At 44.8% G+C, this 23,119-nt stretch overlaps 1 protein-coding gene across 5 annotated transcripts in view; it reads left to right on the plus strand.

Moving 5' to 3' along the window:
- Positions 1-5,316: 5,316 nt before the first annotated feature.
- Positions 5,317-23,119, plus strand: part of FEM1C (fem-1 homolog C) — a 28,432-nt gene continuing 10,629 nt past the window's right edge. Inside the window, exons 1-2 of one of the 5 annotated variants that reach the window (XM_081213716.1) lie at positions 5,317-5,397; positions 19,604-20,320. In XM_081213716.1, coding sequence (XP_081069842.1) covers positions 19,777-20,320 — 544 coding nt within the window. In that variant the 5' untranslated portion in view covers positions 5,317-5,397; positions 19,604-19,776. Of the gene's footprint in view, positions 5,398-18,522; positions 18,671-18,695; positions 18,911-19,132; positions 19,239-19,310; positions 19,499-19,603; positions 20,321-23,119 lie in introns of those variants that run through there. The other 4 variants (XM_081213713.1, XM_081213714.1, XM_081213715.1 and 1 more) reach the window with 4 other exon arrangements.

The following is a 23,119-nucleotide window of genomic DNA, read 5'->3' on the forward strand; positions in this document are numbered from 1 at the left end:
GTTTCAGAGGCCATTTCTCCTTAGTTGGCCGTCATCCTTCTTTCCCCTTTTGTGAATATTAAGTTGTGGGATTCTCAAATCCCATTAGCCCTAGCCAGTATGGCCAGTTGTCCGGGATGATAGTGAATGGTAGCTCAACAACATCTAGAGAGTCACAGGTTGCCCAGCTTGGTGTATACTGTTGGAGAGGATCCTGCTCTCAAACCAGTTGCAACGGTCTGAAAAACTACTGCCAGTCTTTGGCCTTCAAATCAGGTTCGCCCGGGGACTGTATTTGGTTTTCCAGCATCTGAGAAACTTACTGTGGTACCAGATAAGTGTTGGGTTGAAATAACCGACAGACGAGTAGCAAGTGTCATGTGGGAGGCATCTCCCGAGCAAGTCTCGGGGAGTCCCTTTTATTGAATATTACAGCAATTGCCACGTATGTGCTTATTGCTGATTGGTTAACACAAGTACAAAGCAAAGGTTACATATAGGCATTAATCACCAATAGATTAAAGGCTGGGAAAGGGAGCACAGAACTAGACAGGCATGAAAACCTCCTAATTAAATTATAACTAGTGATTGATATAGCAAGACTTAAACAATTACATTCCGATAGATGTGGTCAACTATGCATTAAGAACAGGTCAGAGTATAATGTTTTCATGAACTCAATGTGAACTGAACATTCTGGGATGATGAGGGAATGTCTTAGTATTAGAACGGTTTGTGCAGCATGTGCAGAAGAAAAGCTTAGAAGCAAAACTTCCCATCATGCCACAGTCATGTGCAGAAGCAAGGCTTCCCATCATGCCACAGTCATGTGCAGAAGCAAAGCTTCCCTAAGTCTTTCCTGCTAAAGACTATTGTATGTCCAAACTCAGCTCAAAGTGCCATGTTCTCTGTTAGGCCACATTTTAATTTTTGCACTGTAAACTACTTCAACTGCAACAGAGCAGAGTCTCTCGTGTTGTGCCTGCCATTCAAACCAAATAACAAACAAGCTGGAGATGACAAAGTTGCCTGGCCCTTGCCCAGTAACGGTGCTCGTCTCCAACATCCAAGGCACAGATACTGGACCATAAATCAGCATGATGCTTCAGCAGCTGTCTTGGTTCCTTCAGTCATTCCAGATCTTTCTTTTTTGATGCGTTTATACAGCTCGGATTCATGAAAAAAGGCTTCTCAGCAGAGAGCTTCCATCAATTGGCCTCATTCCCATCAAACCACAAAATGGCGTGTTGCAACATGTCATGAACCGCATGAACAACTGTGGTCTCCAAAGAGTTAGTGCCAGTTGCTCCAGGCTTTTTCATTACGTGACTGGCAGACTAACTTCTACAACCCTCTTTACATACGTTAGCAGATAGCTTCTCTCGTTCTGTGGCACCTCTATTCTCCTGTGTGATGGTTGGTTGAAAACAAAAGTTAAAATTAGGGTGACCAGATGCAAAGAAGGACAGGGCTCCTGTGCTTTAACAATTAGGCAGAACAGGGAATTTCAGCAGGTTCAACCGGTTAGGCAAAAACCGCACTGGCTCAGATTCCATCTCCTACGTGACAGCCTTCTCCTTTCCATATGGATGCCCTAGTGCAACAGTGACAGACCTGGAAAAATATCCCCCAATGCTAACTTCTGGTCCTGGTACTGCAGGTAAGAGCAGAACCATCATATCATCTTGCCTCCCACTCCCACCTCAGAGAGCCACTCCAGGAGGACACCATAGCTGATGGTGTCAAAAGCTGCTGAGATAGTACTTTGTCAGGGCGACCAAGCCATTTAGGTGTCAAAACCCCATTGAAATGGATCTATGTAATTAGTCTCATCATAACACACCTAAAGTTGAGCAGTCATCACCCTTTCCATCACCTTACCCCCAAAGGGGACATTAGCTATTGAGCAGTCGTTTTTTAATACCTCAGGGTCCAGGGATGGCCCCTTGTTGAGAGGGCACTAGCAACTCTGCCATTGGCATCTTCCACAAAGAGGCGTTTACCACTCCCCATACCAACTCCCCCCAGTTACTGCCCAGCTAGCTCTCATAAGTCATATGGGCATGGCTCCAGAGTAACGTGGGATGAGCAGATGATGATGATGATGATTCCCTGTCTGGGTTGCCCCAGCCACTCTGGATGGCTTCCAAATGATATAAAAACATAATAAAACATCAAACATTAAAACCTTCCCAATACAGGGCTGCCTTCAGATGTCATCTAAAAGTTGTATAGTTCTTTATCTCCTTGACATCTGATAGGAGGGCGTTCCACAAGGCAGGTGCCACAACCAAGAAGGCCCTCTGCCTGGTTCCTGTCACTTCACTTCTCACAGTGAGGGAACCGCCAGAGGGCCCTTGGAGCTGGAGCTTAGTGTCCCGGCTGAACTATGGGGGTGGAGACGCTCCTTCAGGTATACTGGACCAAGGCCATTTAAGGCTTTAAAGGTCAGCACCAACACTTTGAATTGTGCTCGGAAACGTACTGGGTGACTTGTCAATATACTTGAGTTGCAACAACAGAAGCCAATCTCATATAATCGTAACAGGCGTGGCCCTGGACATTTCCGCTCATCTTTCAGCCTCAATAGCATCGGGTTTGGAGTGAATATGAGTAACTTTCTTCTCAAAGTGCCTTGCAAATTCGTCACAGTTGGCCCCAGAGGGTTCTGTTGACCCTGAAGAAGGACTGGCATCAGCCAACCTCTTCACAACCCTACAAAACTCAGTGAGTTGGCTACTTAAAGATGCTGTGGTTGGCAGAGAAGTGAGCTCTCTTTGCTGTCAGCACTGTCAACTGGTAGCGGGGCTCAGTCACTCTGGCAGCTGCCCCAGGGTGCCAGGTGCTTGCAAAGGCCATGGCACTGTGCTGCCCTGGAAGCCAAAGCTTGAAATTCTATCACTGTGCTCTTGGGCAGTTGTTAGCTTGCACAGGCTCTACAGTTCAAGTGCAATGTTGCAGTACAAGACCATTGGCTAGTAGTTGTCCTTTTTTATCCTTCCTTTGTTTGTACCAGGCTGTGCTTAACACTATGTGGAATGTTACACTTTGATACTTGCATTGCTCTATTTATTTTAGGAGAATTAACACCCCCTTTCCTCCTCCACCATGCTAAAGAAGTGCTAATCTGATGTGATCTCCATCACATCTGAAGTCAGGAAAGCATATGATAAAAATAGTAAAAAATCTCAGCAGCAAAGTAGTTATTCCATATCAGAACACTGAAAGCCTTGGTCTATAAAGCAGTTTATAAATATAATTCAGAGGGTGTGTTGATACGTGGCAGACTAGTTATATGTCATGATGCTTAAGTGTACTGAATGTGTTTTCCTAGAGGACTGATGCAGCTTGTCAGATTATATACATACATACAATACAAGTTGAAGGCCACCACAGTCCATAAATAGAGAGTACACAATGTTTAGCATATGCATCAATGAATATACAGGAAGATTGGCTTCAGAACTCCCCCTGCAAGGAACTATCTCCACTGCAAATATGGGGAATATAAGATACAAAACACTCCACTGATTTTTTTGTATGCTGAGCATTATTATTATTTTAGCTGCTGTAGCTAATTTTGCAACTCTCCTTTAAAAGATGTAAAAGGAATCACATTCAAACTTGTACAGTTATATAAAACCCAAGGACAATGCTCTCTGTGTGTGTCAGTAGAAATTTAAAAATTGCAGCTTGAATTTACTCAAGGAAAAGGAAAAGAAACCCATTAGGGGAGAGGGGCTGTTTTGTAAAGGTAAAAAAATAGCTAAAGGACCCCTGGACAGTTAAGTCCAGTCAAAGACAACTATGGGGTTGTGGCACTCATCTCGCTTTCAGGCTGAGGGAGCCGGCGTTTGCACACAGACAGTTTTCTGGATCATGACCAGCATGACTAAACCACTTCTGGCATAACGGGACACTGTAACGGAAACCAGAGCATACGGAAACACTGTTTACTTTCCTGTTGCAGTGGTACCTATTTATTTACTTGTGCTGGTATGCTTTCGAACTGCTAGGTTGGCAGAAGCTGGGGCAGAGCAATGGGAGCTCACCCCGTCATGTGGATTTGAACCGCCAACCTTCTGATTGGCAAGCCCAAGAGGCTGAGTGGTTTATACTACAGCGCCACCTGCGTCCCTGGCTTGTAGAGACATATTGGCACTATAGAAGTGCTGTACTGATGATGGTTCTGTGTGCACAGAATCATAGATTCATAGAATCACAAAACTGGAGAGTTGGAAGGTAACCTTAGGATCATCTAGTCCAGGCCCCTGCAATGGAGGAATATGCAGCTGCATGTTTGCTTTCTATCCGCTCAACCCACACATTTTTGGATTAGCAGCTTTATTACAAAATGACTTGTCTCCAATGATGCTGAACGAGGGGCGGGGAGTGTGAAGGACCACAGGATTTGCTCAGATGACTCCACTGATGCACACATCTGCAGATGGAGTGGATCAGTGCTCAGCAGCCCTGCCCCGCCATGTCACACACCTGGCCCCCAAGAAGAGTTTGGTTTTGATATCCCGCTTTATCACTACCCGAAGGAGTCTCAAAGTGGCTAACAATCTCCTTTCCCTCCCTCCCCTACAACAAACACTCTGTGAAGTGAGTGAGGCTGAGAGACTTCAGAGAAGTGTGACTGGCCCAAGGTCACCCAGCAGCTGCATGTGGAGGAGCGGAGACGCGAACCCGGTTCACCAGATTACGAGTCCACCGCTCTTAACCACTACACCACACTGGCTCTCCAGATATGGACTGTTTGAAGTTTGAAACTGGAGTCTACATGCGTAAAGCCTGTACGCACATAGGCTCTTCATTCAATTAGAAATCCTGTTTTCTCTAAATAATAGTATGCCTGGGTATTTCAGCTTTGCTGTTGTTTTATTTCAGCATGTACTGCGACCAAATATACCTTTCCCAGAATTGCAGAACAAGAGGAATTTGCTTACGTGAGGCTCCTGGGAACCAAAGAAAAAGAGTGTGTTTCAAGTTCTTTCTTCAGGGAATAGAGCTTTGCTGGAAAAGGGGGTAACAGACACTGACTGGCAAATGATCAGCAGTACAAGTTGTTCTTGCTCCGAGAAGCAGCAATCAGTGCCCAACATACCACTGGAGGTGTCTGTTCAGATAAATTTTGTTTTTCCTTGATTGGAGGAAGGAGCCTTTGAGGCCATAGAAAATGTGACTAGCCCAATGAAAATGGTACCCTGAATAGGCTGTTCTTAACCTTTTAACCTTGCTTAGAGAAAAAGAGGGCTATAAATAAGAGATGTGTTTTGCAGTTGTAGCATGACACTTTCAAAGCAGTGGGAAAGAGCAGCCAACAGAAGGCTGGGAAATGGATGTGGGCTTGCAGCTTGCAAATCTCATACGTTAGAAGTTTAAGGGATTGCTCCATTGGATAACTAATTGCAGGTAAGAGACTTTCCTATACAGAGGTGAGTCTGTGCAGTTTCATGACATGCACTGGTATTGCCGATGCATTTCCTGGTAGATAATGCATGAGATCACAACTTCCGCCTGATACTGTAAACACTTGAGGCTCCATTTGGTTACTCTTGTTTTACAAGCTCTCAATGTGCTTTTTATGCTGTTCTCTTTAAGCAAGGTGTTAAGACAAGGATGGGACTGCATGTTGAATCAGCTCACTGTGGAAAACAGGTCTGCTTTAGAAAGCAGACTAGAGGAGCTCGGGGTAATCATCCTTGTTGTAGAAGTATGTCTGCATAAGCCATGTGCTACACACCATGAGCAGTGCGAGATTCCAGGAATTACAGGTGCACTTACCAGGACCTGTGTTCCTTTTTGGGAGAATTAGGCACAGCAGCAACTGTGGTGCCTTTATGATATATGGTTTTATTTACACATATACACAACCTGCACCTAGGTGGAAGGATTGCAGAGCATTCACATCATATGAGGATCTGGCTTCTTGCTTAAGGGCAAAACCAGATTCAAACTACAGCAAAAAGCCATTTCCTTTGTCTCTTAGTTCCAGCCTGTTATCCTCAGCTCACGCAGAGTTCTCCCCTCCTTCTCCTTCTCACTGCTAACTGACTCCAAGGACACCCCACCCCCAGCCTGTGTCATTCAAAGCTGAAACCCTAAACCTGACCTTTGCCTCTGCCCATTAGCACCCAGCAAAGAAGGGGTCCCACTCCCCATTGCCCAGCAATCTTGCCCTCTGATGGTTTCCTTGATGGGCCACCACCAACCTTTATCCCCTGCTAAACCACAGAGCCTAGGGCTTGCTGATCAGAAGGTCAGCAGCTCGAATCCCCACAACGGGGTGAGCTCCTGTTGTTCGGCTCCTGCCAACCTAGCAGTTTGAAAGCACGGCAAAAATGCAAGGGGATAAATAGGTACCGCTCCGGCGGGAAGGTAAACAGCGTTTCCGTGCGCTACTCTGGTTCGCCAGAAGCGGCTTAGTCATGCTGGCCACATGACCCGGAAGCTGTACTCCAGCTCCCTCAGCCAGTAAAGTGAGATGAGCGCCACAACCCCAGTCCTGCGACTGGACCTAATGGTCAGGGGTCCCTTTACCTTTAATGGCTCATCCCACTAGCTCTGTGCTCTGGCTTGGCTACTTAGCATCACTAAATCCAGGGGTTTTCTGTGTTTGGCAAAGTTCAATCAACCTTGAGTTATTCTAACCCAGCCAGATGGGTGGGGTATAAATAATAATTTTTATTAAATTATTTCTTTATTATTTGAATATTTATTTATTACAGCCAGGAATTAAATTCCTGGGATCTGGCACCCAGGAATTTAGGGGAATGTGGCCCCCCACCAAACCCCTAACACAGGCACTCCTAAATGATCTATTGTACATAATTGTGTTGCCCTTTATTTAGGTGAATGCAATCTTTATTTTCTCTGAAAATCCCCATTAGTAAAAATGGATTGTAACAACAATCTCCCTGTCAAAAATACTTCTTGGGGGACGGGGAATGATCAAGAACATTGTGGCTGAGCAACTGCAGACATTCCTGAATAAGATTGACGATCTGGATCATGGGAAGGCAAACTAAGGCCTGGGGGCTGGATCCGGCACAATTGCCTTCTAAATCCACCCTGCAGACAGTCCAGGAATCAGCATGTTTTTGCATGAGTAGAATGTGTGCTTTTATTTAAACTGAACCTCTGGGTTATTTGTGGGGCATAGGAATTCATTCACAGACCCCCAATATCGTCTGGGCCCCCCACAAGGTCTGAGGGACAGTGGACTGGTCCCCTGCTGAAAACGTTTGCTGACCCCTGATCTGGTTCCATGACTGTCTGGGTTTAGGCCTGGGTTTGAGACCAAATCATAGCTGTCAACCTTCCCTTTTTTTTGTGGAAAATTCCTTTATTCCCAGCGCCGTTTCCCACTGCTTCCCGCTGCTATCCTGGATTCTTAGATATCCCGTAGACTGTCCCCGGGACAAGTGAGGCTGCTGATCCCTTATTTTCAAATCTGAAAGTTGACAGCTATGGACCAAATCAGCCTTGGTCATCCTGATAGACAGGGGGATTCCAAACCTGCTCTTTCTCCTTGATGTCTCAATGGCTTTTGATATCATTGACCATGGTATCCCTCTGGACTGACTCTGAGTATCGGTGGAACTGTGTTATGATGATTCTGTTTCTGCCTGCAGGGTTGTGTCGAGAAAGTAGCATTGGAATTTTAGAAGACTGTGTGTGAGCAGCCTTTTGTCAACCACACCTGGAAAGAAAAGCAAATGTTCTCCTCCACCTCGTGCAGCATCAAAACTGCAAAATGACGTGGATTAATGAGACCATTTCAACTTTTCACAATTCCTCCACAAGGATATTAATATCCCTGCCCTATTTGTACTTCCATAGAAATAGCTATTAAATTGGCATTTTTAAAATTCGTGCAATATTGAAATATCCAAAGGATAATCATCCTTCTGCCAGACAACCAGCACTTATGTCTTGGGAGAGATATATTCTGTTTATCTATTGGGTAACTACAGTGTAAAACAACAGCATTTCGCTCAGTTATTCTACACCCTTCACCGCTGTCATTGCCCAGTTTCTTCTGATTACTGGAACAGCTTAACATTAAAGAGCCAAATGTTGCCACATGCTATGAGCAATTGGAAATGTTTTTGGCCCTTCCCAAGGGTGTACAAGAGGACTCAATTACTTGAGTCATCATTGCTTGCAAACCTCTCTTGCTAGCATTTCAGGCTCCATGCCGCTTGCTGTGTTAACCTGTTGCATTACGTGCAGCGAGTGTTTTGTAAATATCTGAGCAATCACCTCCATTGTCAGCAAAGGTATGCCAGGAGCAGAGATGAGTAGATAGTAAAGTTTGCTTGGCAAAAACACAAAGCAAATGTCACCACTCAGTGATTGACTTTCTTCATATTTACTGAGCAGGCCATGAAATCGGTCCCAAATATTCCATGTTGGGACAGCAGATAGCCATGGTTCTTGTTCTTGTACATGGTTTATGTATGACAAAGAGGACTCATGAGATTCTTCTTTGCTTAGGTTGTGTACATACAACACACCGGAGATCCTCAGCCTCGGATTCCTAGATGTTGTTGTAGAATCATAGAATCATAGAGTTGGAAGAGACCACAAGGGCCATCGAGTCCAACCCCCTGCCAAGCAGGAAACACCATCAGAGCACTCCTGACATATGGTTGTCAAGCCTCTGCTTAAAGACCTCCAAAGTAGGAGACTCCACCACACTCCTTGGCAGCAAATTCCACTGTCGAACAGCTCTTACTGTCAGGAAGTTCTTCCTAATGTTTAGGTGGAATCTTCTTTCTTGTAGTTTGGATCCATTGCTCCGTGTCCACTTCTCTGGAGCAGCAGAAAACAACCTTTCTCCCTCCTCTATGTGACATCCTTTTATATATTTGAACATGGCTATCATATCACCCCTTAACCTCCTCTTCTCCAGGCTAAACATGCCCAGCTCCCTCAGCCGTTCCTCATAAGGCATCGTTTCCAGGCCTTTGACCATTTTGGTTGCCCTCCTCTGGACACGTTCCAGTTTGTCAGTGTCCTTCTTGACAGAACTGGACAGAGTACTCCAGGTGAGGTCTGACCAGAGCAGAATACAGTGGCACTATTACTTCCCTTGATCTAGATGCTATACTCCTATTGATGCAGCCCAGAATTGCATTGGCTTTTTTAGCTGCCGCGTCACACTGTTGGCTCATGTCAAGTTTGTGGTCAACCAAGACTCCTAGATCCTTTTCACATGTACTGCTCTCAAGCCAGGTGTCACCCATCTTGTATTTGTGCCTCTCTTTTTTTTTTGCCCAAGTGCAATACTTTACATTTCTCCCTGTTAAAATTCATCTTGTTTGTTTTTGCCCAGTTCTCTAATCTGTCAAGGTCGTTTTGAAGTGTGATCCTGTCCTCTGGGGTGTTAGCCACCCCTCCCAATTTGGTGTCATCTGCAAATTTGATCAGGATGCCCTTGAGTCCATCATCCAAGTCATTGATAAAGATGTTGAATAAGACTGGGCCCAAGACAGAACCCTGTGGCACCCCACTAGTCACTCTTCTCCAGGATGAAGAGGAACCATTGATGAGCACCCTTTGGGTTCGGTCAGTCAGCCAGTTACAAATCCACTGAGTGGTAGCGTAGTCAAGACCGCATTTTACCAGCTTCTTTACAAGAATATCATGGGGCACCTTGTCAAATGCCTTGCTGAAATCAAGGTAGGCTACATCCACTGCGTTCCCTTCATCTACCAGGCTTGTAATTCTGTCAAAAAATGAGATCAGGTTAGTCTGACATGACTTATTTTTCAGAAATCCATGCTGACTATTGGTGATCACAGCATTCCTTTCTAGGTGCTCACAGACTGTTTGCTTAATGATCTGCTCCAGAATCTTCCCTGGTATTGATGTCAGACTGACTGGGCGGTAATTATTTGGGTCCTCTCTTTTCCCCTTTTTGAAAATAGGGACGTTTGCCCTCCTCCAGTCTGTACTATGACTCTCACCATCCCTGATTGTTGGCTAAGATGGCTGGGGCTGATAGGGGACCCAAGGTTGAGGAAGGCTGCCATACACTTACGGCATATTTAAAGCACATTACCCCACCCCAAAGAATCCTGGGAACTGTTGGTTGTTTGTTAATTGGTTGAGGAATTGTAGCTCTGGCAAGGGTTAAACTACAGTTCCCAAGAGTCTTAGGGGGGGGAATGTGTTCTAAATGTTTGGTGCACACACAACTCTAGTTTGGGTGATAGCATCCCCAACCCTGCTTATGCAAACTGGTTGGGGGGGGCGGCTAAGAAAAAACACATACAAATAGGTAGAAATATTTGGGGGCCAGAATGCTTCAGCAATGGAAAAGAACCTAGAGGTATGTGTCTGCCTGCCAGTGAATCTTCCTTCCAGTATTGTAATATAAAACTCTCTTGAGTGGGAGCTGCCAGTTCTGTTTGAAGAAATGAGTGTGTAGGAGCCAAAACGTTTATTTACCTCCACCCAGTGATACCTTGTCATCTGAACTTTGACCAATTTGGGTTAATGCCCAGTACTGATTATGGTGTGCAAAGCTGTCCTCTTTTAAGCCGGGGAAACAGTGAAGTTTTTAAAGTGTCTCCCTATTTGTGCTAGTGAATAGCTGTACATTATCTGAAAAGTATTTCTTTGTTCGTTTACGTGTATTTTCTATACCCCCACTCGATCTTAATTTAGCATTTACCCAAGCTGAATGTATTTTAATTCCTTTAATCTTTCCTCATAAATTAGCACAACTAGCTCCTTAATCAAGTTAATTGCTCTTCCAGGATTTCCCTCCAATTAGTCTTTCTCTTGTAGATACTAAGGTCCACAAAATGTATTCTGTATTCTAGCTAGAGTTTATAACTATACACAGAGGAGTGTATCCTGAGGATGCTGATGCTTTGAGACAGGATGTAGCTCCTGCCCCACCTGTTACCAGATAACCCTCAACACCTATAGCCTAACCAGGAGAAGAAGGTGGGCGAGGGTGGGGAAGCAGAGCTTGAGACTATACAGTGGCTGCATCTTGCTTTATACCTTGGGGCCAAATGACACGTTACAAGCAAATGCCTTGGCCTTTGGCCTGATAGCGGAAAAGCCAATTCTGGAGAGGGTTCTCGGGACTAGACAGGTGGCACACAGGGATTGGGTATTTAAACTCTTCCCTACACAGTTTCCTGCTCTCATTCAGAAAATCCAAATTTAGCAGCGATGGAGGGAGAGTGTGGGCTGCCACTTGGATGAGGGTGTTGTGTGGATGCCACAAAAATAAGCAGAGACCCAAGTAGCTTCAGATTCACATTAAACTCCACTGTAGATGAGCCCTGGGTGAGAGAACCTAGCAATTCAGTTGAAAGGTTAAAGCAGCTGCAACTGCACACAGAAGTCAACAGAATAACTTTGCCTGCTGTGGGGAGAAGTTGTCATTAGAAAGGGCATAGAGCAGACTGCTCTTTGGAAAGTATTTTTAATGATGGGGAATTGTGGTATACTGCCACACCTGTGGCCTAAGCAGCCATAGTATACATTGGGCTCATCTCAACTTCCTTTTGTGTTGAATTTCTAAGCACAGGTCCATGCTTAAAAGCTCCGTGTCTGAGATTTACACATTTATATTATATTATATTATATTATATTATATTATATTATATTATTAATTGCATTGCTCTGGTGCTTTCCCTGTGGAAATCTGCTCTTTACTGCTGAATCAGAGCAAATGACAATCCTTTGGACTCAAATTGCCATTTGTTCTGATTCAGTGTTAAAGAGCAGTGTTTCCTGGGGAAAGTGGCGAGGTGAGAAAGAGCACTCAGACACAGAGCTTTGAAGGGTGGATCTGTGCCTAATGAGAGGCAAAAGGTGTGTGTGGATGAGCCCTTAGTTTGGTGGTTGTGGTATTCACCTGACCTCCAGTTGGTTGTGTTGCTGACACTTACTAGGAAGTCCTGGAGTAGGTGTGAGTCAGTGACAAAGCTCAGTGCAGTGCAAATGAACGGCTGGGAACACATTTGTACCCCTCTGACCCTGCCCCTGCCCTTCTACCTCCCAGTAAACAGCAGCAATGTGACCAACCAGAGGTCAGGTGAGCACCACCCCAACATGTGCTACTGAATATACTTAAGAGGAAACATGACACAAAGAAAGGCACAAAGCAAGTACCACCTCTTTTTACATCTTGGCCTGTTGTGGTATTGATAGGTGCCCCATTAACTCTGGTGCAAGCTTAAGCAACAATTCTGAAGCAGCTTGCTTGATGCTGATTCAGGAATCTCTGCAAGTCTATTCAAGGGTGTGGTGTTGTTTTGCATGAGAGGCCCAGCAAAATGCTATCACTAGTGACTTACGATGCTTTTTTATTTGTCTGCACTGCAGCCTGTTTGTACGCTGTTAGACTCCCAAGGGGAACTGCCTTAACAGCCATTTGCTGAAAGGCGGAGTAAAAAAGAAAATTTGCATCTGACCATGTACGGTGCAGTCACAACTAAACCCTGTAATTCCACAGTAATGCATAATCATAATGAAAGACAACTTCCTGAAAGAGGAAACTGGTATTTTTGCTATTATTTAAACTAATGTATCTCTAGTGATAAGGACTGGAAACTTTCTCCTCACCTACCCTCAGGTTTTTGCAAGTCATGTAGCATCATAGGTTCCTAACATTTTATAATACTTTGTTTTCTTTTTGTATCTGTTAGGCGTTTGTGCATTCTATGGAGTTAGCTTTGGGACTTTCATTGTCGAAAGCAATGAATGAATGCAACAACCAATAAATCACCCTTTAAAATGTTGTTGGTGGTGGAGAATTGCACATTTCCAACATGATGAAATAGCACCATCATACAGAAGCTGCAGTCTTGCACAACTCAATGAGGAACTGTTAAAAAAATTAACTGTGAGTCAATGAAACTGGTGTAGCAGTGGAGCCAATTGATATTAAAAACCCCAACACAAATTAGAACTTTCTCTACTGCATTTTGCACCAAGGTTGGACTGTTAAGTGTACTTTGTGCTAGACATAACTGCAATCTTGTTTCATTGTCAGGACTGTCATATCTGGAGACAGGAAACCATTTTATCTGTGGTCAGCTTGGGTTGTGATCACATTTTAGTTTTCGCATCTTGTCTTGTAGTGAAAGGCAGCTTGAATATTTAAGCCATCTGGCCTAATTAAGATTATTTGACCTGCAGGCTATTTTAAAATAGTCTTTGGAATTGCAAAGCTGAGGGAGGCACACTCTAGTCTTTGGCATTGGACAGGAGACTAAGGGCCAATGGAGGTTTCATCTTTTCCTCCCAGGAGGAACAGCATGGCAAAACAATCCTAGCTTCACCCACTGGCTCCAGCTTTTCCCCTCCCTGCTAGAAAGAACACTCAGCTCCAACTGTCAGTTGTTCTACACTTGCAGAGCTGTAGGGAAGTACACTCTGGTCCCATCCATCAGCAGGAAAATAAGAGCTTCTGGGCTGTGTGAGTTTGCACACATCTGTCTATTGTATTCTGCCTTGAGGATCATTCATTCATAAGGTGGGATATAAATCTTCTAAATAAATAACAGTGCATGTTGTTCAATATGTTCAGCATCTGACACACTGGCCTTTTTTTTAAAAAAGCTCTAAAACATTTCTTTTATAGTGACTATAATACTAATAATGTAGAAAGAACTATATGCGTCTCCTCTTCTTCTGGTGTCCTCCAATGTTTTGGTCTGAAAATCCCATCTACCCCAGTTAGTAGGGTAGGGATGGGAGTTCTGGTCTAAAAAATCTAGAAGGCACAAGGTCAAGGAAGGCTGGGTTAACCTAGGCCACAATGACTTTTCCCAAGCTACTGACTGCATGATTCTGTGCAGCTAGGTGACCTTAATTCAGTAATGTGCATGTTCACATCTCACTCTGTACAGGAGTGAAATACCAGAGAACAACCCCAGCTTAAGCTAGTAGACATGTGTGGGGCCTCTACCTTATCAGCATATGTATTTGAGATATTTATAAATCGCTTTTCAAGCAAAATTCACAAATATCACACGAATATTAAAATATTAGGATGCTAGAGCATAAACTAAAAACAAAACGTAAGATTACAAAGCGGCAGTGACACAGGCACCCTCTAGGCAAGCTTGCCTACAAGGACACCTCAGAGTGAGGCCAGGAGAGCCTGCTGCTCTAACATCCCTTTGTTGAAAGCAAGAGGGAAGGTACAGAAGCTGGGAGAAGAGATGAGGGTGGCAGCAGCAGAGGAGGGTGGCGGCGGCAGGGAAGTGTGACACAGCCTGCTGTCAGAGGTGGCGTAATGTCTTGCACCAGCCCTGGCTATAAGGGGGAAACATGTTTTCAAAATTATCTATCTTCTCCCCCTAGGGCAATGAGCACTCAAGGTAGCCCTGTGATGTTGGCTCAGAGGCAATTGATACTGATATGAATACCAATTACAGGGGGCAGCTGTTGCCTTTAGGCTCTGATGTTTGTGGGCTTCCCAAAGGTACTTAGCTGACCACTGTGGAGAAAAGAATACCAAATGGTCCTCTGGCCTTATCCAGGGCTTAGAAAGTTCATTCTAAAAAGGAACTAGCTCTAGTTCTCCAAAAAAGAACTAATTCCAATTCATGTTTTCCCCTTTACAGTACTTAAAAACAAAACAAACCTGTTCCATTCATAGTTCAACTCATTCATTCAAATGATCCTTGGCAAAAAGAGGGGAATAAGAGCTTTCCGAGTGTTACAAGCTGCTGAAGTATAACATATACTTCAGAAGTGGAATGTAAATTACCGTATTTTTCCATCTATAAGACGCCCCCATGTAGAAGATGCCCCCTATTTTGGGGAACTCAGATTTAAGAAAATGAGATGTATCCATGTATAAGACACCCCCTAATTTTTGACATTTTAAAGTAAAAAAACCTAGTCTTATACATGGGAAAATACGGTATTTATTTCCCCCAACAATTATTATTTTGGAAACTTAAAGGCCTGAAGAGTCTAAAGAGTAAAAAAGGGGGAAAGTGAATGAACTTGAGGATGAGCTAGAAATTGTTCAAAGTTCTACCCGAAATTGAACTTAATTCATTCAGCAATTATGAAAACTACTTTCAGATACAGTTCAGAGGTTTTTGAACTAAAGCAGTGAACTTTGTTAAACCAAACTATTTAATTCCAAGAATTAGTCTTACCTACCCTGTGGGGCTCATTATATTTTTATTTCTGTACTGCAACATTTGAAGGCTGAAATGGGACATGAAACCCAGCTTAAGCCTATGATGATGACATCATCAGAGCTGTAAGGATCATGGCCATGACCTTTTGCAGCCCAGGAGCAAAGTGCTAGGTCTGAAACTGCTCATCTAATGACAAATGTGATTAAGGCGCACAGGAAGACGTCACTAACTCCACACCCTAGAGCAGTTAGCCAGGATGGAGCCAGGCCCTTCATATAAGCACACAGGACAAGCAAAAGCATTTTTACAATTGGAACAGATTTCGAATCAAAAGAGAATTGGTAGGAAAACAAAAAAGTTGCCAATGAACATAAACAAAAGAAGTATACCCTCCAACATTTCTCTGATGAAAACAGGAATATGCAGTGCTATTTTTTCTAGAAAAAGAGGTGCCGGAACTCACCATTAACGCCTCCCTTGTTCTCTTAGAACAGGCATAGGCAAACTCGGCCCTCCAGATGTTTTGGGACAACTCCCATTGTCCCTAGCTAAGTGGTCAGGGATGATGGGAATTGTAGTCTCAAAACATCTGGAGGGCTGAGTTTGCCTATGCCTGTCTTAGAATGACAATGGTGCCTACCTGAGAGGTGCTGGAACTGAGTTTCAGCTGAAAAATGGCTTTGGGGATGTCCTATTCCATACCCTCCAACATTTTTCCAATAAAATTGGGACGCCCTAGGGAAAAGTCGGACATTCTGGGATTAAATGAGAAACCAGGACGGCTTCTATAAATCTGGGACTGCTCCTGGAAAATAGGGACACTTGGAGAGTCTGAAGGTTGATATAAATTAACTTATTATTGTCAGTTGTTTTTAATACTCTAACCAACCCTTGGACCTTACAGTGAAGGGTAGGTAATTAATAATAATAATAATAATAATAATAATAATAATAATAATAGTAATAATAATTACAACAAATACAAAACCTGGACTGGGGATGTGTGGTGGCTAGAGTGGGACACAACTTCAGAATGATGGAGGAAACAGCTAGAGAACCATCCTCACCCAGAGAAAATATCAATGCATTCAGTATTTGTAGGACGTAATCCAAGATGGCTTGGAATCTCCCATAGGAATGCTGTTGCTGTTTTGTTAGCTCCCTGAGAACAAACAGGTTTTGTATACCGATAACAGCATAAAGTCATGATCTGCCCTTTAGCTTTTATGTGATGGTTGCTTTTAATAGGCTTTTATTTTTAATGGTATTATCACTGATTAGTTTGCCACTCTTGGCTCCTTTGGTGTGAGATATACGTGTAATAAATACATAAATTACAGTCAACTACTCGTATTGCACCAGAGGGCTTCATATTTTGCAAGTGACTGTGGAGCAGACAGTGCCAGCTGGCCCTACTCCTGCATCTTGCCAGAGGAAGGCAAATACCCCTTCCCATAATTCAGTGCCACTTCTCATCCTTTCAAGTTTTGATCTACAAGTTACAGCACTGTAATGAGACACCCAACCTGCCCCCCACCTCTGAAACTGTGGCAGGACTATCGCAAATGTTTCTATTTTAGGGTTGTTTGCTTTTGTTGTCAAGAATTCTGCCACTTTATCCTGGTGGTGGGTAAAGCTTAAAGTAGCTTGTAAACAAAAAAAATACAGGAGACCCAAATGCAAAGTACCTGTAATTTCTAAAAAATAAAAACCAACCCTAGCTTTAAAAAAAATAATCACAGAAGACAGTGTCCCTACGCATAACCAGAGTGCCTTTCCTCTTTCATGGTTAGCATGGCGATTAATCAAAGCATCTCTTTGACACAACTTGGGTCTTCTTTTTTTCTCTTTTACTGAAGAACAGGGTATTTTAATGCCATCCTCATCGCAAAGGTGTCTGTGGAGGGGAAATATTGATTGAAAATGTCTTGTAAACTAGATCGGTAATTGGGTTCTTCTGAGAGTATTTGGTGAGCTAACATGACAGTGTTGTGGGACCAGGGACGCGGACTTAGAAAAAATATTGGGGGGGCCCGGGAAAGCTCATGAATAATAAATAAGCTCATGAATATGCAAATAAAGTGGCTCCGGCCCTAAATAGGGCAAGCCACGCCCCCCCAGCCAGCCGATTGGCTGGCTGGGAGGTGTGGCCAGTCGGGATTCCCCTGTTCTCGCGGGATTTCCGGCAGTGCCTTGGCCGGGGCTCTCCGATTAGGGCGCGCGGCTGGCTGGCTGGCGAAGGAGCAGGCTGGGAGGAGACGGGGGACGGCGGCGGCGCTCTGCTGGAAGGGCGCCCGCCCGAGATTATTGGGGGGGCCGAGCCCCCCCAAAAAAATTTTTTGGGGGGCTCGAGCCCCCTCAAGCCCCATGGAGTCGGCGCCTATGTGTGGGACTGAGGATCGTTGGAGTGATCATTCTGTGATATTATGCCAACGGACAAAGCTGTACTGTAACTTTTGAATAAATGTGAAAAATTTAAAAATAAAAAAATTGAATATGGTGTAGGAGCCAGTGGTGGTGTAGTGGTTAGAGTAGACTAGGACTAGACTAGGACCTGGGAGGAGACATGGGTTAACAACATCCCCATTCGGCCATGAAACTCACTGGGTGAGCTAGGGCCAGCCACTGTCTTAAATCTGATATAATAATAATAATAATAATAATAATAATAATAATAATAATAATAATAATAATAAACACCCTGAACATCTCCAGCGTGCTTCCTCTGTACAGCTGCATTTCCCCACCTTTTAAAAGTGCAGCTTATACAAATTAGGGAGAAACGAAAAACACCTGACCTCCCAACCCCCCAGCTTTGGCTACAGATCCTTTTGGCGGCTAGCGGACAAATTCTGGCGACTAGCGGCCCTTAACTCTCCTCCTCCTCGGCTCTCTGCCCTGATTCAGACACACGTCTGAGGGAAGAAGCCCCTCAGATTCCTCCTTCCACGTCCCACACGCCAGTGGCGGGAAGCCGAGGGGAGGCAGCGCGACAGGCCAGGCGACACGGAGCCCGGCTCCCCATAGGCCGCGCTCGCTTGGCGCCCGCCCGCCTCCATTATGTGCTAATTTAGCCCCGCGCTGAGCGAGGCTCGGCTTCCCGGAGCTTTTCCTCAGCCCGGAATAGCTCGGCAGCCCCCCCAGCGGCGGCGGCAGCGCCACCCCCGCCTCCCCAACCGCTTCCCTCAACCGCCTTCGTGCTTGCGCTCTCAGCCCAACTTGTCCCCTAGCGAGTCCCGCCTCCCTCCCTCCCTGCCGCGCGCCTCAGGAGGCTGGCGGGCGGCGCAGGGGCCACCCCTCCACTCGGCCTCGAGGCGGGACGCAGCAGCAGCAGGGTAGGCTGCGCCGGGTTCTGTGTTCGTTCGCTCGAGCAGGGAGGGCGGGGAGGAGGAGGGAGGAGGCTGGCTAGTTGCAGTTGGGAGCGCCTGTCATGGAGGAGCTGCGCCGCGAGCGGGGCGCGGCGGCGGCGGCACCGACGGCTGGGCTGTGAGAAGCGGCGCGGCGGTTGCTCTGAGGAGACGGAGCCGGGCCTGCCTTTCGGCGGGAAGGTAGCTGGCTGCAGAGACCAGAGGGGGAAAGGGAGAGAGAGAGAGACAGGCTCCTTCCTCGTCCTCCTCCCTTCGCCTCCGCCCCGGCCTGGCTCTCAGGCGTTGCCGAGGCTCCTCCTGCCTTGCCGGTCGCAGCGAAGGGCGAGCGGGGCGGTTGGAGTTTCGGCGGCCGGGCAGGCAGCGCTGCGGTTTGGGGCGGGCGAAGGGAACGCGAGGGCCGAGCAGGCGGAGGCGACGCAGGTAAGGAGCGGCTGCCCGGCAGCGGAGCTTTCTAGGCGACGTCGGCCGCCCGCCTGCCTGTTTCCTTTTGGCCGCGGGAGGCTCCCCAGGGGAGAAGTCAGGACAAAGGGGGCGGAGAAGCGAAGGGCGTCCTGGGTGGCTCCGTGCCCGGAGCACAGCCCCTGCGGGTGGGCTGGAGGTCGTGAGCAGGGCGAAGCGCCTCGGGTGTGGGGGGTCGTGACCGTGGGGGTACGACGGGGCCATCTATGTCGTCAAACCGTGTAGGGCAGGCGGGGAAATTCCTGAGGGCGCCTTCCCAGCTGAGGGCGCACTTGAAAGCTTTCCTTTTGTGAGTCTTGTGATATTTCGGGCATAGGTTCGGATCCCAGCCTTAAAAAGTTCTTCGCTTTTGCTTCTTTTTTTGTGTGTAGCCACCAGGTGGTGACAATCCCGTGTCAGCTAGGTTGTCTGAACCCAGATGGGCTCAGCAGACAAAATAGATGGTTAACCGGTATGAGAAGTGGCAAGAATAATTTGCATCGGGGATCCTATCTCCCTCATAGTCATCTCAAAAGCTAGCATTTGTTGCCTGTAAATGTTCAGATCCAGGTGCCTTTTTCTTCTGGGGACAAGTGGGAGAGACAGTATAAGCAAGTGTAATGATTGTATTTTGAGTGTCTTCACTTAGCTGTCAAACTTTGTCTTGTTTTCTAGGTTGCTGAGCATAGTATTTGCTTTAAGAGGTCTCCTGTGAAAGCTTCATGCAGTACACAGAGGCAGCACATCCTTGGAGGAGAGTGTGCAGGGAGCAGTTTCAACTCTGTGGTTCCAGTTATCCCATTATCTGTGATTCTGAAGAACAAGTCAGAGAGAAAGGAAGAGACTAAATGGATCTTAAGACAGCAGTATTCAATGCAGCTCGGGATGGCAAGCTGCGGCTTCTCACCAAGTTACTGGCGAATAAAACTAAAGAAGAAGTGGCCTTGCTGGTGTCAGAAAAAACAAATGGTGCCACGCCCCTTTTGATGGCAGCCCGCTATGGCCATCTTGACATGGTGGAACATCTACTGGAACAGTGCAGTGCTTCTATAGAAGTTGGTGGCTCTGTGAATTTTGATGGTGAGACTATTGAAGGTGCACCACCATTATGGGCAGCATCAGCAGCTGGCCATTTGAAGGTGGTCCAGTCTTTATTAAATCATGGAGCATCTGTCAACAATACCACTTTGACAAACTCAACACCTCTTAGAGCTGCCTGTTTTGATGGTCATCTAGAAATTGTAAAGTATCTTGTGGAACACAAAGCTGACTTGGAAGTATCAAACCGCCACGGGCATACATGCCTTATGATATCGTGTTATAAAGGGCACAAAGAAATCGCTCAGTATTTGCTTGAAAAAGGAGCTGATGTAAATAGAAAAAGTGTCAAAGGTGAGTTCAGTATCCATTTTCAGCAGTGACTTTTAAAGAACTGTTCAGAATGTTCATTTGGTTTGACAGTTCAAAGGTTCAAAGTCCAAGCTTAATTCTGTCCTTGCTAAATTTTCCATGCTGTATATAGCATTCCTTTAGGTTTCGTTTTTAAAGGGAATTGTTCCATAAATTATGCTCAGGTAGTGTTGTATGCTTACAATGATGTGGTGATAATTCCTTGTTTTTTAAAAAGCAACATCATACAGAAACTGGATTATTTTGGATCATTGAATGGAAGAATTTAATCACTATTAATACAGGTAATACTACAAATACAAATTGCATTGGCATTCTTTAGGCATCACCACCCATTAGCTAAACATATCTATCTGCCTACTAGCTATGGTAAGGAAATACCCCATATTAGTCTTATCCTTATAGCTGTAATAGAATTACAATAAAGGGACAGTGGCACTGTGTCACAACTGAAGCCTTTGTTCTTCTTGTTTGCTATGTTGACACTTTTGGTCAGCAAAATTGTTCTGTGGATTATTCTCGTGATTGTAGTTTACTCGTCCATTTGTTCTAGACATGGCATTGCTTTTTTATTACAGTATTTTGTTTTCTTTCACATTTTTACTAGTTTGCTAGGAATGTTTATTGCTTCAGAGAGTCACAAAGACTACTCTGCCCATCCTGTCTCTGACTCACATGCATCTGACCTCCCTTACTACACTAATCTAAAAAACAGGACGTATAACTGAGAGACTGTGCAGTCCTACACAGGTCTACTCAGCAGTAAAACCCATTGAGTTCCATGGGGATTACTCTCAGGTAAATGAGTCCATAGCAGCCTTAGTCTTATGAAAATCCATGGGCTTTGGTTCAATCATTTCCACTGTGTAATAACAAATATTATTTGTATGCCAAGTAACTGAGTAACTGAGAGCACAGTGGTGTAACTACAAATCAGGAAATTTCTAGTTTTGACTTGTTTCTGTCGTGAACCCCCCTAGACAGTTGCTTAGATTCCTGGATGCAATATAGTGAGGGGATAAATCAAACTATGATTATGTAAATTCTTCGAATAGTCTACAGCTTTATATAAATACTAAGTGTTATTATTATTGACCAGCTGGATCTTGTTTTGTGACTTTCTGGTGTTGTCTTTCTTCACTCTGCTTAATGACTCATAATTGAAACACAAGTTCTGCCCTTATAGCAATGTAAAAGGAATTCTATTTTTATAAGCAGAAGAAGCCTACTGCTGTCACTGACACTCGGTAGCAGAACTTTACCCCTTTCTGTTATTTTAATTTCTCAGTATTATTTTAGTACATTAACTAAAAGAACTGTGTCATGGTCATGGGTTCTTTCTATTAGTAATGTGTCTAGATAATCGAAGCTATGCCAGGTGAGAACCCACAGAAACTTTTATGGATGTCCTTTCCTAAACATTGGAGAGTGACATTGCTGGTTGTTTATCCTTGATGATGCTCTTTTTTCCAATTGGTGGAATAAGAGTTTTGGCCTAGAGATTAAAAAAAATAATTCACCAGAAGTTGTGACTTCATCTATTTTTCTTCGTCATAGGTTCACATAAGATTAATTTTATTGAAAATAAAACCTTAATTTTATTATAATTATTAACAGACAAAGTAATTATCTCAATTCCCACATCAATATATTCAGAGGGTAAACTGGGGAATATTTTTTTGTAGCGACCAATTAAACGTGACTGCCAGTTTTGGACTTTGAGTAGTATTTTGTGCACCTCTGTACTGTGAGCTCTGAAGTTTCAAAATAACACAGGAAGTAAATATTTCAGAGTTTTTGTTTTCATGCGGTATATATGCAGATTGATTATAGGTGTCTTAAAAGATCTCAATTTCACCTTTAAAAAGGTAGTCTTATAGTTCAGAAAGCAGTGGGTGGTCTCCAGTTAACTCATTCTGTCAGTGCAAGCATTTTCACTTGTGCAATGGAACTTCTCCCTTCTCTCATCCTTCCATGTGCCCCTTACTATTCTGGGTTTCCCCCAACCCTCTGGAACCGATGTAGGGAGGATATTAGGCGGGTGCAGGGAGAGGAGACGGGAAGTTTTGTTGTGCTAGTGGAAATCTCTGTGCTGATGGAACAAGGTAGTTAGATACCATTTGTAGTCCTTTTTAATACAATGCATAATGGGTCAGTTACATGATGCTTTTTGTTTCAACACATGCATAAATGTAGGTTGGGGCAGTAAGGCCTGTCTTGCCAGCTGGGGAGCACTCTGGTTTCTGATTTCTAAAGGTACTTTGAAGCAGCTCACAAATGTAGAGAAAATACACATTTCTTCCTTAACTGTGCTATTCTATAAAATGTATAGAATAGCACACTTAATGAACAAAGCAAGCTCAGAAATAAGCCCAGTTGAATCCTAACCCCTGGCTAGCAGTGGCAAGATTTGCTGGAGCTATTCAGCTAACCACTGCAACCACAGTCCTGCTGTTTGTGCTTGGCAAGGTGGGAGGGGGCAGGAAAAATGCCTTTTCACTGTGCCAGCTACCAGGGTCATACCCATCTGCCATGTGATGGCAGCATACCAGCTCTGATCTTGTGTCAACCCAGTCCATGCCTATAATGTCTCATTTTGGGGTCTTCATTGTAGTAGTGATAACTTCAGTGCTAGCTTCCATCTTTCTGCTATTTGGGTGGGCATATTGAACTGCAGCTCTGCCAGTGGCAAAACTCCCCTGCTGGTGCAGGCTAGTGGAGCCAGGCAGAGCTGGATAGAGGGACACCTTTGCTGCATCTACACTCGCTCCCAACATGGCC

The sequence above is a fragment of the Podarcis bocagei genome (genome assembly GCF_964188305.1).
Source record: "Podarcis bocagei genome assembly, chromosome: 11".
Classification (NCBI taxonomy): Eukaryota; Metazoa; Chordata; class Lepidosauria; order Squamata; family Lacertidae; genus Podarcis; species Podarcis bocagei.